General features: G+C 41.4%; 1 protein-coding gene across 3 annotated transcripts; it reads left to right on the plus strand.

Annotated features, from left to right (window-relative positions):
- The first annotated feature begins 1,136 nt into the window (after positions 1 to 1,136).
- On the plus strand, positions 1,137 to 17,498 carry LDLRAD1 (low density lipoprotein receptor class A domain containing 1). 3 transcript variants are annotated; one of them, XM_077333680.1, is made up of 6 exons: positions 1,137 to 4,766; positions 5,123 to 5,177; positions 7,418 to 7,581; positions 9,875 to 10,012; positions 10,985 to 11,113; positions 11,946 to 17,498. In XM_077333680.1, the coding sequence occupies exons 3-6, from the start codon at positions 7,461 to 7,463 to the stop codon at positions 12,092 to 12,094; spliced, it is 537 nt and encodes a 178-aa protein (XP_077189795.1). In that variant the 5' UTR covers positions 1,137 to 4,766; positions 5,123 to 5,177; positions 7,418 to 7,460; the 3' UTR covers positions 12,095 to 17,498. The 3 variants fall into 3 exon arrangements, with proteins under 3 accessions (XP_077189795.1, XP_077189793.1, XP_077189794.1); XM_077333678.1 differs by having other exon boundaries at positions 7,441 to 7,581; XM_077333679.1 differs by having other exon boundaries at positions 1,137 to 5,177.
- Positions 17,499 to 17,550: the final 52 nt, after the last annotated feature.

Raw genomic sequence — 17,550 nt, forward strand, 5'->3', positions numbered from 1 at the left:
CTAGGCTCAGCTTTATCTGTGCTAGTAGTGTAAGGACTCTTGATGAGTCAATGAGTTCACATGTTCTTTTTACAATTTAACCGGAATACCTCGTTAGTTTCTTAAGAGTGAACACATGTTTTCAATCGGTACTTCCCATGAGAGCTTCCAAATTCCTATCAACGTGGTTTGCTTTTTAAACTTAGTTCAAAATGGGAAGCATAGAGAATTGTACCCAACATTATGCACATGTGCTTCTAAAATATTAATTAGCTGTCTGGTATGGAATAAAATTATATTGGGAAAGATTGTGTAATTAGCACTGGCATCATAAGCAGAGTTACTCTAGGCCCACTGGTTTCAGGGGGCTTAGAAAGGTGTAACTGCCTTAGAGTAGTGGCTGCTCTTCTGAAGTCTAGATGCAAACTGCTAGAATAAATATCAGATGGAATCAATGTTATATCAAAAGAATAAGTAAAGTATAAAAATGTGGGTTTTTTAATAATTTAATGTTGATAGTGGACTTTTCTGTTTAAATTAATGCCCAACAAGATCCGTAACGGGAGCCTAATGTTTAAAGGCAACCCATAAACAAATTATTGCCAATCTCTTATTCATTCTCTACGTTGTGTTTTCTGAAGTCTTAAGATTCCTATTTCATATAGCAAAGAACAGCCAGCACTCTGATTCAACCTGTGAAATAGTTGCTCTAAAGCATCTTCTGCAGTCAGTTGCGTCTCACTGTTACATGGTAACTTTCTTTTTTAACATGCAGGAGTAAAATATACTATGCAGTGATTACTTCAGTCATATTTACTTTAAATGATACATTATATTGGGATTAATTTAATTTCTGACTCTTAATTTTGTGTGGTATATCTACTTTATTGTTAATAGTTCCTAATTATAAGTGCACAGAAGGTGAAATGGACTGAAAATAAAATGTCTTATCAACAGCATGAAGTTATGTTACATTGTAGTTGTGAATTTCCTGCATTCTGCAGGGGCTTGGACTAGATGACCCTGGAGGTCCCTTCCAACTCTATGATTCTATGTCTGTTTGTTAAAATAGAGGAGATCATCAAGATATTGTGGTGCTTGTTTCCAAACTTGTAGCTCTTTATAGAAAACTTGAATAAGAATCTATTTAATGTTCAATAAATCCATACCTCAAAGAACTAGCTGCTCAGTTTTATAACAAGAAGCTATTTGAAGAAGCTGCCATGACTTACATAGCAAGTCTTACTTAGATCATCAGATTCCATTGTCAGTGATCTTAGGAACAGCCCTGAAAGCTGTTCTTTGCTGGAATTCTGATCAATCAGGAGAAAAAAATCTTCCATGTGTATGGTAAGGCCAGTGTCCATACTGTTGTATTAGAAATTTATACAGTAAAATGGAACAGGGTGCTGCTCTGTGCAGTCATAAGAAATCAGGAAGTGTCTAGAATTGATGGGATATTTTACAAGGTAACTCTTTGTTCTGGTATTGAATCACAATCCAATCTCAAACTGTTCTTTAGTCCCTAAACTTTAATCAGCCGCTATGTTGGGTCTGTATGATGGGTGGAACCAAACCATGGAAGGTTTTTTGTTTTTAATGAGGCTTGTTATTTTGGCTCTAGTGTGACATCTGGTTAGCAAAGTTGCATTCCTATGTAATGAGCACCCTAGCAATGTGAGACAAGAGTATCTAGCATCCAGAGTAATAGTGCTGCTCACCATTAGTCTTAGCAGGTTATGCCCTGCCTATTTGTAGGACAGTGAAGTGAGGCCACCCACAAACACAATAGGAGATTGCATTCTCTGGAGCCTTCCTAGATATATCATAAGTACCTCTATCAATTTGTAAAATCCCTCCCCCGGGATCTAATGAGAACATTCAGTGTGTCTAGAAGCCACAGAATATTGAGGGCACCTCAGCGTTGGGGTTGTGTGAGGCCTGACCCATAGTATTTTGGAGGAAGAGAAATTACTAGTGGATGATAAATGCTTAGTATTCTCTTGACAAAATTCTATCAGCCTGTGCCTTGCTTCATTTTGTACTCCAAGGCCAAACTTGCCTGTTATCCCAGTTATGTTTTGGCTACCTTCCCACAAACCCAGATAGTTATAAGTTTTTAAGAGCTCTAAAGTGAAGTGTCTATAGGAAAGGAAAGAGTTGAGAGGGGGCAAGGAGTGCTCATCTCCTACTTTGGCTTGAACATTTAGCAGTGAAGGGGACCAGATCACAAAAGTGTCCTGGCATCAGCAGGAGATTAATGCAGATTGAGGAAGCATGCTCAAGCCTAATCTTCCCTCCTCACATAACATGATAGGCGAGAAGAATATTTTATTAAGATTTTTATACCACCCTTCCATACAGCTCCATACAGGCGGTTTACATAAAATGTCATAGTATAGTTACATAAAACATATCAATATAACAGATAACAATCATAACATGATAACCAGAACAGTATTTTAGCAGAACAATAACATTGACAAATCCCTGGGTAGGTTTGATTGTTCAGTCATGGGAGGGGGGTTACAGAGTAGCAACTTGCTCAGCAACCAGTGCTATAGGGCAACTGTGCTCCAGTGCTGAGTTAAATGTGGAGGAAACTCGTTTTCCCTGTTGTACTATCAGCAAATTTCCCAATTGCTAATTCCGATGATTCTTCATGGCCTTTTAACTTTTGTAGCATTTGTTGCTAAAAGTCTTGTGTGTGTTGTTCACCCTGTAATCAATATATATGAACAGGTAAAAAAGCCAACTGCAGTCAGGAATGCAGTGGGTGCTAGCGGGGTAGTGAGGGGGGGCCAGACAGAAATAATGACAAGAAGACAGAGAAAGAAAAAAGGCAGAAGGAAAGAAAGAAATCCCCAAGACTCGAAAATGGCTCAACAGCTCCCAGCCGTGGTCCCATTTTAAATTGCCAGGGGAAGCCAGGGGGAAGGAGAGAGGGCTCCTTCCTCCCCAAGGTCCGAGGGGGGGAGGAGGGAGGCTTCCCAGCCCAAGGGGGAAGGGAAAGCCCCCCTCTCTCCTCACCAGCTTCCCGTTGGGGTGGGAAGGAAAATACACCCCTTCCTCCACCCTCTGTAAGGCAGTGTGAGGGCTTCCTGGCCCAACGGAAATGGAGGCCCCCCACCCCCAGGGCAATGCCGGCAGAGAGCCCCTGGCCGAGGTGGAAAGTCTGGCCTGCCAGGACTGTGGGCAATCTGAATGGGCGTGGCCTGTCTGTGACTTTGTGCCTCCCGATTGGGCTGCCTCTGACAGGCCATGCCCATTCTCTGCCCACTAAGCCTTTAGGCTGTTATTTTAACATCAAAGCACTGTTAAAAGATAGAAGACAGAAATTGATTTTCAGCCATTGTGCTGATCCCTTTTAAAGCACAATGGTTTCTAATCCAGGTTAGTGAAAACAAACTCAAGGGAGTAGCTTTTATACCGGAAAATTAAACATAAGAACATGAAATGTCCAACCACTTTCCTATGACTCTGAAACAAAGGCCTATTCCGCACAAGGTTCAATATGGCAAATTGAAAGAAAAAATGGAATTCTAAATAGTGGAATTTGGCGTAACGCATACCAGCCTTTGTAGTGGAATCCAGTTGCGTTTCAATCGTTTCCCACAGGTTTCCAGTCTCGGCAAAAATTGCTAGAAAGGAAGCGATTTTTTCCGTGCTTTGTCCCGCCCCTGGCCGTCAATCGAGCAGCCAATGGGTGGTTGTTAGCATGCTCCGGAAAAGCCCCTTTGCCTTTAAGAACAGTTTTTTTTAAGTAAAACTCACGTTGCAACGAATATGCCTTGATTCCTTGCTTCCTCCTAACGTAGAGACCCATCTAGCTGGCAGCTGGCATGTGAGCTGCCGATTCATCGTTGCCATGCTCCCCCGAGTGAAAAAAAATTCCCCCCTCCGTGCACGGGTGCTATTTTTGGCCGAAAATAAAGGGAACTTGCAAACGGGGCTGTGTTGTGCTTGGTGACTTGGGGGAGCTTTAAAGCAGCTCTGTGGAGGGACTGCAGCCGGAGAAGCCTCACTGGGTGAATGAAGGCTCACCGGTTCGTTGCTCTCCGCTCGCTCCAAGAAAAAAAAAGCGATCACTTCGCCGGAAGTTCAGAGGAGAGAGCCAGGGGGAGAGACTTTGCTGAAACCGCAACAATGGTAATGCACAGAACTTTTTCGAAACTGTTGCAGATTGTTTGCAATAGTGTAGCGCTTTCCAGAGGGTGAATCCACATTTTGGGATTTCCCTGGAAGCGCTACAACGAAGTGCTTTTAGTGGGACTGTTTCAGGAGTGTGGCAGATTGTGTACGATGTCGTGCATAACTGCATATTAGTAGTGATTACAATTTGCCACACTCATTAAACTTGTGTGGAATGGACCAAAGTCTTCAACAGTATTATATCTGGCTCACTTCCATCAGTAGTATATCTGTCTCAGTCACAAGGCAGGGATACCTGTTTTAACTAATATATCCACCAAGAGTCAGGATGTGATTACTTACTCCTTCTTCAGTTGTTTCCTTGGCTATAGGGACAGTTGATGTGGTTTAATGTGTTCACATGGACTTCCTTTATTACAGTTATGGCTGGGATTATAATGACTCTTGTCTGTTTCTACTTAGTAACCAGGTAACCCTACCTCAGGAATGCATTTAGCAATTTAACCTAATAAAGTAAGGCAGCTCTTGCTATATCTAGCACAACAGAGATTGAACACTGATTGAAGAGTTGTCAAAGCAGATCTCCTTTTTGCTTTGTACCAAGCAGGAGGAAAATGAATAGAACCCATCCCCAGGTAATAATATCATGTATCACCTTTGAGAAGTGATTTGTGATTATTGTTTTAGTATGATCAGCCATGGGTTTTTTTTTTTATGCTGCCTTCAGTTGGTTCCTACAATTTGCAGGAGAAACACTGATCTCAAATGGAAGGCTATTTATCTGTATGTTTCACCAATATGAAAAAAAATGTAAAATAAAATATTTACAATCCCTCTGTGTGGTGATATCCCATCTGCAATCAGATAGGGATGTGACAAATGTAACTTAAGTGTAAACTTGAAGCAAAGGAGCAGCATATATGATCTCTGTGTTGTCTTATAGTTTTTTTTCCTTACCATAAGATATGAATTTTATTTTTGTTAAATACAGAATATTGATGCAGCTTCATTGGGTTCGAGAAAACCCCTATTTGCGGCTACAAGAGGTAATCATGACTTCTCCTCCTATGAAATAGTTCTGTGATATATAACTAATGGACACAAAGCATGGACACAAAGTAGAAAATAATGGAAAAATTAAGAAGCTAATGTTATAAATTACCAAAAAAATTATAGTTTAGTCTGACAATGGGCTCATTATAGAAAATAATGTTATAAACAGAATGTCTCTCATTCACTGAGAAGCAGCATTCTCTAGGCAAGAGATCTGTGTCTAGAAGCATCATCATGAAACATAATTTAATCCTTATCCTTAGTTGCAGCACTTGTCAGAGGTTTCCCACCGCCATTGAAATGGTGGAGCAGAGGCTGTCTTTATGGCAACAGTGAGGTACATGGTGGGAGTGTTTATTTCAGTGTTTCAGATCAGTTTGCTCATGTCTGTCTGCATCATTTGTCTTCAGTTTCCACATTTCATAGGATAAAAGTTTTAGAAACAAGGCCATGGTGTTTTGCAATAGAGCTAATTCTTAAGTACCGCATAAAAGGATTGCAGTGATCGCTTTTGAGATTCTAAAGGCAAATATGAGCACTTGTGAGAGAGAAGAAAGAGGAATTGGGGAAGGGTTACAAGCTACTGCATAAGGCAGGGGTAGTCAAACTGCAGCCCTCCAGATGCCCATGGACTACAATTCCCAGGAGCCCCTGCCAGCATTTGCTGGCAATGGCTCCTGGGAATTGTAGTCCATGGACATCTGGAGGGCTGCAGTTTGACTACCCCTGGCATAAGGCCTCATCCTCCCTCAATGGCAACTTCACAGAATGGACTAATGATGCATGCAGAAAGCAGGACAAGACAGCCTAAAGCACCCTTGATAAGTATCTGTCCAGCTGCTGCTTGAAGACTGTCAGTGCAGGGGAGCCCTTAGGCAGCTGGTTCCATTGCTGATTCCACTTGACTGTGTGACTGATAGTGATGGATTTCTACTAGAAGTTTGAAAGGTGGTGGTAGGGAAATGTTTGTAGAGTTTGACTTCCAAAGGGAATAACTTTCAAAATAAAAAGGTCTAGGAAATCATGTCCCCATAATATTAGGTGTCTCAGATCATAATCCAGGTATCTGGCAGTCTCCCACCTCCATATTGCTGTTCAGAGAATAAGTCTAATGGTGTATTTGAAGAAGACAACAAGCTAGACATCAACCCTGTGAGTGCCACAGTAAGCTTTTTAGTGCAAGTGTAAGATACAAAATATGATGAATAAACTCTTTCAGTCTTCGAATCTAGCATGTTGTCCTTTATTCTCTGATAAATAGAAGTTAACATGGAGAATTGGTGTAGAACATATGTTACATGCAAAATATATCCAGTTCATTTCCTGTTGTCTCCAATTTAAAAGGGCCCCTTCTCATTACAATAGAGTATGAACCAATGTTCAGACTTGGCATAAAGCAGCTTCATATGCTGATTATGTGTTTTAAATGTATTTTTTATGAAAGAAAGCTAGTGATCACCTGCTAGATCATAGTAAAATCCTTAATGAATCAGAATCATAGAGTTGTAAGGGGCCATACAGGTGCCTATTCTTGATAGGCACAGCGAGCTTTGCAAAAGATCTGTTGCCCATCAGACTTGAAGTAACAGAAAGCCTCTCAACGAATGCAAATATGAAGAAATGGGCTAGCTGCCAGACTTACCTTTCAGGATGATTTAGCGAAGAGTTCCCCAACATGATGTCTGTAGGTGCCATGATTTTTAAGAAGTTGCTTCAGCAGCAGTTGTCACCATAGCACAAGGATCTTTACTGTGACTCTAAATGAGCTATGTGTACGCAAGACAATATTTTAAACAATATGTTCTCTTTACAAGGTATTCTGTTAAAATAGTTTCTGCCTGAAATACTAAAGGATAAATATTAGTGTTAAGAACTATTTCACTCCATACAATTTTGTGGTTGGTTCTGCCCCTTATGGTAGCCAGTTAGAGGTTGCACCCTCCATCCAATGTCAGCATTCCAAGGGTGACTACAGGCTTTAAAAGATCAGCAGGGGGTAGAATATATGGCAGAAAATAGGGATTTCTGGATCAGGTTAAAGTGGACTTTAAAATGTTTGCTAGGTACATGTGATAATTCATAGTTATGTGAGATGACATTATGATGGAATTAAAAGCCCATGTAATTTTCGTTGAAGGAAGAGTAGGAGGAGTTAGAAGAAAGCAACATCTTGATTGTTAATTGTTTCATGAAAAATCTTTTAAGTTGGTCTAAAGTCTTCTCTTTGTGACAGATACTTTACTTGTGATCTACCAGGCTGCTGCAAGGAGGGTTCCATGTGCATCCCTTGTACCCGACAATGCATCTGCATCTCTGCTGTTGCTCTGCTTATAGTTGGCATCGTAGCTGTTATCATTGTATTGACTGTTACTGTTGGAGTCCCTCCATTTACACCAGGTCAGTCAGTGTTAGCTTAAAAAATATTATCATCAAGCCATTTCCAAGGAACAATTACAGCAATACATTCAACATGCCAAATGATGGGTGTATAGTTTTGGATTGGGGAGGACAAATGAGGGGCGGGGAGAGAGGCCTTGTTCAAAAAGTCTGGCAATGAACATTTCATAAAGTGTGGGTTCTGATGTTTTATTGCACCTACAACATCATTCTATTACCATTCCATTTCAGAGAGTATTCTGCTCCCTGGAAAACAGGGATCACTGTAACTTAGTGATCTTTGTCTATGACTGCATTAACCATATTTCCATTGCACATTCCATAGTGGCACAAGGGCTGGTTCAGAGTTCTCCAAGTAGAGCACTGCCATGGATATAGCCACAGGATTTATCTGATTCAGCACTGTTTCTCTATAGCAAATTGTGTCAGCGTAGCAGGTTAAGAGAATGGGCAAGTCACCAGCAGGAAATCTCAGTGTGATCACTGATTTACTTTATCCAGGGAGAACAAAATTTGAGTCCAATGGCACCTTTAAGACCAACAAAGTTTTATTCCAGGTGTAAGCTTTCATGTGCATGCACACTTCTTTTAGACAATGAGGTAGAAATCATCAGAGTACATATATAAGGCGAGAGTAAACAGCATCATGAAAATATCCAACAAACATGCAGCAAAATGAAGATGTTTAGCACCAATCAAATGCCTTGCTAGAGTAATAAACTGAGTTAATCAGATCTTTGGGTTCAACTCCTATTCACAAAAACAAAAGGGGAATAAAAAAGTTAAGTGATTAATGGCAGATGCTTTCCCAGTTGTGAAAAGAAGTAATTAAAAGAGACCTGTTGCTTCCCCCATCCATCTCTACCCAAGCATGGAAGCATCACCACAAGTGACAAAGTGTGTTGAGTTTGGTCTCCTGTCCTAAAACTGGAGAGTTATATTCTGAATTAATTACATACTACTATTAATTACATCACATTACAATCCACTATACAATCCCACTGTCTCAAATTAAATAAAATGAAGAATGGATTGTAAGGAATGCAGGTCTTATCTTCATATGGACAGTTTGCATAGACAAGGGATTCCCAACCAGGGGTCTGTGGGAGCTCCAGAGGGGGTCCGTGACTTTTCCCCTCCTGCCTTAATCGACTTGGCCACAAGCTAGGGAACTAGCCATCTCTGCTTGGAGAGCTCAGTGAATAGGCCATGGGTGTAAAAATCAGTGGGGGGGAGTATGGTGTAGTATGGGGGTGTCCAGGCTGTCTTCTTAACTCCTGTCCTTGTTTCTGATCTATCTGAGGCAGAGCCACCATAGTAGTAGTAAAAGCAGGGGGAGGGAATTAAAGGAGGGCAAAGGATGGGGGCGCTTATGTCACTTCCAGGTATGTGGCAGGGAGGTATGGCCAGCTGTTATAACTTCTGGAGGTCCTTGAAGCCTGAAAACTTATTTCAGGGGCTCCTTTATGGCCAAAAAGTTGAAAAAGACTGGGTAAGAGTGAACAAATTGAACCTAAACCCTGAAAGGACAAAGGTGATGCTGGTTGGAAAGGTAGAGATCTTGAAGGACATTGTGCTCCTCACTTTTGATCATCAAAGCTGACCCACTTAAGAGCCTTGGGGTTATACTGGATCCAACGATTACTGGAGAAACTAGTTAATGCAGCTGCAAAAAACACTTTCTGCCAACTCAGGTTAGTCTGAAAAATGGCCTTTTATTTTGATACGGGATCTATGTCACAGTAACAAGAGTGGACAATAACATAAACAGCAGACTATCTTAATGTACTGTATGTTGGTTTCCCATAAAATCAGTTTGGAAACTCCCATTGGTACAGCATGCTGCAGCTTGGCTATTATTGGCATCTAGACAGAACACTTGTATTACTCCCCTTCTGCAGTCACTCCACGGACTGTCCATCAGTTATCGGGCCCAGTTTAAGGTACTGGCTGTCACTTACAAAGCCCTTCCTGATCTTAGGCATGGCCTTGCAGCCTAGCCTATCTCACAAGGAGACCGTGAGGATAACACATGGGAAAGAAGAACAAGGTGTGCCACCTTGAGCGCCCTAGAGGAGGGGTGGGATTAAAATGTAATATATAGAGGTTTGTCTCCTTTGGTCAGGTAATGAATGATGAAATGAACTCCATTAAACCTCGTGCTCCATTAGTGCTTATATTGCAATGTTACATTCCCCCTTTAAGATTTGTTGCAGAGGCTAATGGTGGGTGGATTGATGAGATCTGATGAAAATGTCTATCTGTATCAACATTTTTCAAAATCTCTCTTCAGTTAATCGCTTGTGTGTTACTACCAACAATCAGACGGGCTTTTTATGTGATGACAGAGAGGTCTGTATCCCTGCCAGCCAGGTCTGTGACCAAAGAAGAAACTGTGCAAATGGGGAAGATGAGCAAGAGTCACTATGTAGTAAGAATCATATTTTGCTCTGTCTTCTCACAGCTGGTCCATATCACATGCCCATTTGCTTCCCATTTCTCAGACATTTTCTAAGGTGTCACTCCATAGCAAAGACACCAAGGAAAATAGAAAACTTGAGTTTAACAGCAAAGTTTTGCTTTCGTTGAGTGTAAGCAGTTAATTGCTGCAGCTCTTGTGTGTGAGTAGTTAAGACAGCAAGGAAGAAAATTAATTTCTCATCAGCTGATAATTCCAACATCAGTGAGTTATAAGATGAAGCAGTATTCTCTATTAGGAGATCAACATGCCCATAGGCCCTTTTTTCTAGAATGTGAACCACTTCAGCTCCTGCTTTTACAGAACCTAAATACTTAAGCACCTGTCTACCTTTTCAGGTCCCATACATCAAAACAAAAAATGGTAAAGCCCTTTGAAAGCAGAAGACAGTCACTGTGGAAATTAAGTTAACAACACAAAGTAGTGTTATATCATCACTAGCTGCCTCTCATTTTCCACATACAAAAAGATAGGGATAATCCTCTCACATAGCCGAAGTATTTCTAAACTTGCGTTTCAAACGTTTAAATACATTTAAGCTGTTTTATTATAAGAAATCCAATATAATGTATGAAGAAGAAGAGTTGGCTTTTATATGCCACTTTTCTCTACTAGGAGTCTTACAGGCACCTTCCCTTTCCTCTCCCCACAACAGACACCCTGTGAGGTGGGTGAGGTTGAGAGAGCACTGATATCACTGCTGGATCAGAACAGCTTTCTCAGTGCTGTGGCGAGCCCAACATCACCCAGATGACTGCATGTGGAGGAGGAGCAGGGAATCAAACTTGGCTTGCCAGATTAGAAGCGGCGGTTCTTAACTACACTACACCACTATAGCTAACTAGTATATTTAAAATTACCAATATTTGGTCCTACTGCTTATTATACACTGTGCTGGAATGGCCTAGGTTTCTCTTCTTGTAGGTGATTTGCCCAACAGCCTTCCTGAATACCTCATATTTTATTGTGGCAACCACCAATTTTGGATCTATGCTGACAAAAGATGTGATATGATGAATGACTGCGGAGATTGCTCTGATGAAACAGGGACCTGTAAGTTCCTTCTTTATAAGGCAAGCAAACTGTATTTATGTGATACATGAGATGTGCTGGGCAGATAGTTTGGTAGGGTGATATTTCTTTCATGCCTACTTTCTTAATTTTCAGAGAATCCTTTCATTTATATTCTGGCTTTTCATGTTTAATGAATGGGGAAGGCCCTGTCTCTTTCGAGGTCTGCAGCAAGCTCTACACACACTGTATCACTTCTTGCTGCTGAAGGCATGCAAAAGAAACTACTACCTGGCATTTACTCCTGTTACCTGTAACAGCACGTGTTGGTATAACAACTGGGATTCTGTTTTTCTTATTCTGTATGGCAACAGAGACCTGTCCAGTAAAATCTAGTTGTTAGGAAGAGACCTCTGGAGCCAGAATTTGAGAGGGGGCTGTTGAAAGGCTGACAGAATAACTTCAGCAGAATACAGTAACCCTTGTTGCAGTGTCTTCATGAGAATCTGGTGAAATATTGTTTCATGTTCAGTGCCTAATTTCTTTCCCCCATAGAAACTAAATTGCCTTATAATTTTTATAATCTGTGTACCAGCACACTCCAAATGTTATTTTATATTATATAGTAGTTGTAGTAGCCAATTAAAGTGACTTCAGGCAAAGCAGTTCAGAGATTGTGTATGAAAGGAGGAATTTTGACTGCTGAAGCTTGTCATTTAGGAACTAGAAAAACAGCATATTGAAAATGTGCCTTCTGTTGAATAGAAAAGTAGGACTTCTCTTTTGCAAAAGGTCATTATTTGGCCAATGTAAGACTAGGCTGTAACTTTAGGAAAAGAACCAGTACATTAGTGACGTTTTTTTCCCATGCCAGGGGCCAATTGTCCTCCTTGTGGGCCTCAGTGGTGGAGATGCACCATGGTGGTCTTCCATGCTTACTGTGCCTGCATTCCCAGGAGTTTTTGCCGCGATGGAGTTCAGCACTGTTCAGACTGGTCTGATGAATATGTTTGCTTGAGGTAAGCAGCCTAGAAGAGAATGGGAACAATCCAACAAATATGGCTGCTGTGCAACCTCCATTCATTTCAGAAGCAGTTTGCCAGATTTTTATTGGAAAAACAGAACCCTGTTTATGCTACCATATTCCTTTGAATTTTGTTTTTTGTGAGAGGCTCTGTTTATAAATTTCAGTAGCTCTTGAGAACAGTACATAACTTTGATGTCAAAGAAGAAAGAATCTGGCTTTATGAATCTTACTGGGTTGAACCAGTTGTAGACCCTACAAAATCTTGATTCTTAAAATTTTATTGACAGGAACTAAAAAAAAAAGATTATTAGCAATATCCATTATTTCAGTCATAACTTGACTATGAGTACTTGCTGTACCAGTACTCACGGTATACTAATCCACATCTTATTTTTGGAATTATGAGGTCAGTGACAATAAACTGTGATTGAAAATGCTTTGCTTATTATGCCTCCTACTCACTGCCCTTTCCCACAATTGTCTGTAGATTCTTGAGCGTTTGGGGTCAGGTTTCTAAGAGCAATTGTACCAGTATATTTCATGGTGAATGTATGATGGCAATTTCTTTACTATTTTATGCACTGGGACACCTCCATTCATTTCATGATCCTGAATTCAAGCAGCAAACCATGTACTCAGGTACCCTTGCACAAAAAGATTATTGGATCTGAAAACTCTTGTCCTTATGCAGGTGATGTGACCCGAAATTAGTAGCTGCATCTGCTATGTAAACTGATACATTTGGTTCATGTTTGTAGCGAGGATACAAATTTTTGAGCCAAGGCCAGTGGTGCAAAATCAAGCCTGTTGGTGAAACACGTAGGGAATTTCTGGAAATATAACTAATAAAATATTTTAACCTGACTACGCACCGCCAGCCTTGACCCTAATTTTTATTTCCTGTGACTGGTTCAGCTCTTTATTTTCTTGTAGCTAGGATACAACTGTTTAAAAAGAGCTTTGTGTGACTCATACTTTTTTATCTAGAAAAGAACTGTAAACTTGGTCTTATATAACAGAACAAGTGTTGTATGAAGCTGTATCCAATAACCAGATGCTTCCCACCATAGACAACAGTGGATTTACCTATAGTCATGTAATGTTGATGGTGCAATAGATAAACATTTACAACCCATTAATTGCCTAAGCAAATGCTTGTTGTTTTGCAGCACAATATCAATCTATCGAACTGTTTAAACACTGTTGATAAAGCATAGTGATTTTCACACTAGTAAGCATGACTTATAACTTCTATCATCATATGTAATTGTTTATTTAACCAAAACATGGTTACCTGAAGATAAACAAAACTATTCTGGCATAAGTTTCATAAGCCACAGCCCCTTTTATCTCTGGTCCATGAAAGCTTATGCCACAATAAACTCATTAATCTTTGTTGTACAACTGAACTCTTATAGTGACTGATGGGGTTTGGTATATTTTTTGTTTCCTTGGCAAAATACCAAATACTTCATTTAAGGAAAGATAATGCAGCAACCAAAACAAAGCAAAAAACAATCTGATACCAATACATTTAAACTAAGTTATATAGCAATGCTAAGCAACATAAAACAGCCAGATCATCATCCAGTGATCTGCAAAACTATTACAAATGCTTTTTTCTTTTTTTGGGGGGGGTAGATGTGTAGAATGGGGGAAATGAGTCTAAGTAGGGTGTGAGAAAGTAGGTTTAAAGCCCCATGATGTGGCTCTTGGCCTAACATACTCTACAAGGCTGATAACCCCGTTACACCCATCTAAAATGAAGGATGATATAATTCTGATAAGTGTGATGAAAAAATACTTCACCTCTTAATATGACCGTTTATAAGTTGCATCTTGGATTTTGTTGTCAGAGGAATGGCTCATCAAAGGCCTTGTGTAACATGAGATCTATGCTTTAATTGCTGTATCTCGTTGTAAACTGACAGGCTCCATGGGAATAAAAAAAGTGACATAAGAGAACCTGCTACATACAAGGTTGGTGCAAAAAAGATCTTACCACTGTAGTGCTTGTCCTGATAACATCTAGATTAATTACTGCAATGCACTCTACATGGGGCTGCTCTTGAAAACTGTTAGGAAGCTACAATTGGTACAGAATTCTGCAACCATAGTTTTCTGTTTGTTATTAACTGAATTTTATAATTTTAACTATATTTGTATTGCTTAAATGTTAAATGTTAGCATTTAAACATATTGTATATTATGTTTGCCACTTTGGATCAGCACTCGATCCATATCAGTCTGGCTTCCGCCCTGGCCACGGGGTGGAGACAGTTTTGGTCGCCCTGCTGGATGACCTCTGTCACCAGCTGGATAGAGGCGGGTCAGCCGTGTTGGTCCTCTTAGACCTATCGGCGGCCTTTGACATCGTGGACCACAAACTGTGGGTCCATTGCCTTGCCCATACGGGGATACGGGGCACAGCCTTGTGCTGGATACGCTCCTTCCTCCAGAACCGGTCCAAGAGGGTTGCTGTGGGGGAAGAGTTCTCGCGGCCCTATAGACTCCCTTGCGGGATCCCTCAGGGTGCGGTCCTCTCCCCCATATTGTTTAACATCTTTATGCACCCTCTGGCCCAGCTGGTACGGAGCTTTGGGCTGGGTTGCCATCAGTACACTAATGACACCCAGCTCTATCTCCTAATGGACAGCCACTCAAACTCCCCCCCAGAACCATTTGCCAGTTGTTTGGAAGCAGTGTCTGAATGGTTCGAGCAGAATCGCCTGAAATTCAACCCCTCCAAGACGGAGGTCCTGTGGCTGTGGGGAAGGGAGCGGGAACAGGCAGCGCGTCTACCCACCCTAGCAGGGGTGCAACTTACCATCGTGCCCCAAGCTAGGAATTTGGGTGTGACCATTGATGCCTCCCTGACTATGGAGGCTCAGGTCAAGAGAGCAGCGGGCCAGGCATTTTTCTATCTTCGCCAGGCCCGGCTACTAGCGCCCTACCTGTCCCCTGACCACTTAGGCCACAATGATCCATGCGACAGTCACCTCCAGAATAGATTTCTGTAACTCGCTCTACGCAGGCCTACCCTTGTCCCTGACCCAGAAACTACAGCTGGTGCAAAATGCAGCTGCCAGGGTCCTCACTGGAACATCTTGGAGGGCCCACATCCAGCCGGTGCTGAGGCAGCTGCATTGGCTGCCAATTGCTGCCCGGATCCGGTTCAAGGTTTTGGTTTTAACCTTCAAGGCCATATGTGGGTTGGGACCCACATACCTGAGGGACCGCCTACCGCACTATGCCCCCCGCAGGGCCTTATGCTCTGCGGGTGAGAACCTGTTGGTTGTCCCTGGCCCGAAGGAAGCGCGCCTAGCCTTGACCAGGGCCAGGGCCTTTTCAGTCCTGGCCCCTACCTGGTGGAATGAGCTCCCAGGTGTTCCGCAGGCCCTGCAGGATTTGTCGGCTCTCCGCAGGGCCTGTAAAACGGAGCTCTTCCACCAGGTCTATGGTTGAGGCTGGGGTCAGCGAATCAGGGACATCATTCCCCCCCTTGGAGTTGGAGTGTACGCTACTCCCCTATCCTTTCCTCTTCACCTCTTTGATAATTGGGGGAGGGATGGGATTTTTAGCCGTCATGTTAGTAGATTGATATTTTAATGGGAATTTTAATGGGGTTAGTTGTTGTGACCCGCCTCGAGCCTGTCAGGAGAGGCGGGAAATAAATCTAAAATAATAATAATAATAATAATAATAATAATAATAATAATAATAATAATAATAATAATAATAATATGATTTGTGGATCCTGATTGGATAGAAAGGCCACATGAAAATGTGTACTTTTGAAACACTTTGTGTACTTGAAGCATTCCCCAATATTACTTTTGAAATTTAAATATTTTAATGGCCTCTTGAAGATAAATATGTTCTAGCAGAGACAGTTACAGTCAGTTATTGGGCAGAGAGGAAACCTTTTCTCTTCTCCTGAGTTTAGAGCCTGGATAAAGTGGGAGTTCTAGATCATCTCTCCTTTCCTATGATTCCTCATGGACCCTCAGGTTATGGACTTCTAATATAGATCACGGTTGACCTATTTATTACTTTAAGGGGAAGAGGACATATCAGTGCCATGTGAATAGTAGTAATCGTTTGATTTCTCATCAAAACTAATGTTTTCATTTCTCATCTCATATTTTCCTATAAAAATGAACAATTGTGTACTTCAGACCATTACCAGTGCAATACTAAATAATTGGATAGTTATAGATAAAAAATCCTATTTAAGCTCATTTACTTCAATGGACTTAGAAAGGTACTTGTTCCAAATGGCAAAGCATGTATGTATGACCATACATGGTCAGGGCCCAGTGTACCTGAGGGTTCGCCTCCCCGCCACCAGCCAGCTAAGGATCCCTGGCCCTAAAGAAGTCCGCCTGGTCTCGACCAGGGCCAGAGCATTCTCTGTTCTGGCCCCCACCTGGTGGAATGAGCTCCCGGAGGAGATCAGGGCCCTGAAGGAGCTTAAACAATTCCACAGGGCCTGCAAAAAGGAGCTCTTCCGCCAGGCATTTGGTTGAGACCAGGTATAACCAACAGCGATTGAAGGGCCCCTGCTCCCCCCCTGCCCCCCTCAGAATTCAATCAATGCTCTGGACCTGTTTGCATTGTTGCACTGTTGTATTGTTTATACTGTTTATACTGTTATATTGTTATATGGTTACAACTATTACTATTATTATTGTAAGGCATTCACTTGTTTATAGACTTTTATGTATTGTTCTTTGTTCCTATGAAAACCACCCTGAGCCTTTGGGGAGGGCGGTAAATAAACAAACAAACAAACAAACTCATTGAAAGTATGTGTACGTGTGAGAAATCACATTTAGCAAGAACTTATATTTTTGATCTCTTTTTTTTTGAGGTTTTTTATGTAGGAACTAGAGCCTCTTGTGGCACAGAGTGGTAAGGCAGCTGTCTGAAAGCTTTGCCCATGAGGCTGGGAGTTCAATCCCAGCAGCCGGCTCAAGGTTGACTCAGCCTTCCATCCTTCCGAGGTCGGTAAAATGAGTACCCAGCTTGCTGGGGGGTAAACGGTAATGACTGGTGAAGGCACTGGCAAACCACCCCGTATTGAGTCTGCCAAGAAAACGCTAGAGGGCGTCACCCCAAGGCTCAGACATGACTCGGTGCTTGCACAGGGGATACCTTTACCTTTACCTTTATGTAGGAACTACATATAACCCTAAGAAAATGAGATTTTTTTTCCATTGATGGGAATCTCCTTTGCTCTACTTAACATTGCTATGAAATAAATTAATGTTCTCTTCACCAATCTTATGCCGCATGCTCACCTGCACACTTCAAGATGAATGGAAGAAGATAGCTTTTTCTAATATAAATTCATTTTAGCTTATTTAGTTTCATTTGAATGTAGTTTACAGGCAAAATGCTTGATAAATGCTCATGTGTACAGGAACACATGACAAACATACAATGACAG

This window comes from Paroedura picta, chromosome 4 (assembly GCF_049243985.1).
Source record: "Paroedura picta isolate Pp20150507F chromosome 4, Ppicta_v3.0, whole genome shotgun sequence".
Taxonomy (NCBI): Eukaryota; Metazoa; Chordata; class Lepidosauria; order Squamata; family Gekkonidae; genus Paroedura; species Paroedura picta.

What these genes read in the sequence shown, in the direction of transcription:
- LDLRAD1 (XM_077333678.1), top strand. Translation starts at nt 4,746, where the DNA reads ATGAATAGAACCCATCCCCAG. An exon ending in CCTATTTGCGGCTACAAGAG is followed by an intron (nt 5,178 to 7,440) that starts GTAATCATGACT and finishes GTGATCTACCAG; the next exon opens with GCTGCTGCAAGGAGGGTTCC. An exon ending in AGTCCCTCCATTTACACCAG is followed by an intron (nt 7,582 to 9,874) that starts GTCAGTCAGTGT and finishes ATCTCTCTTCAG; the next exon opens with TTAATCGCTTGTGTGTTACT.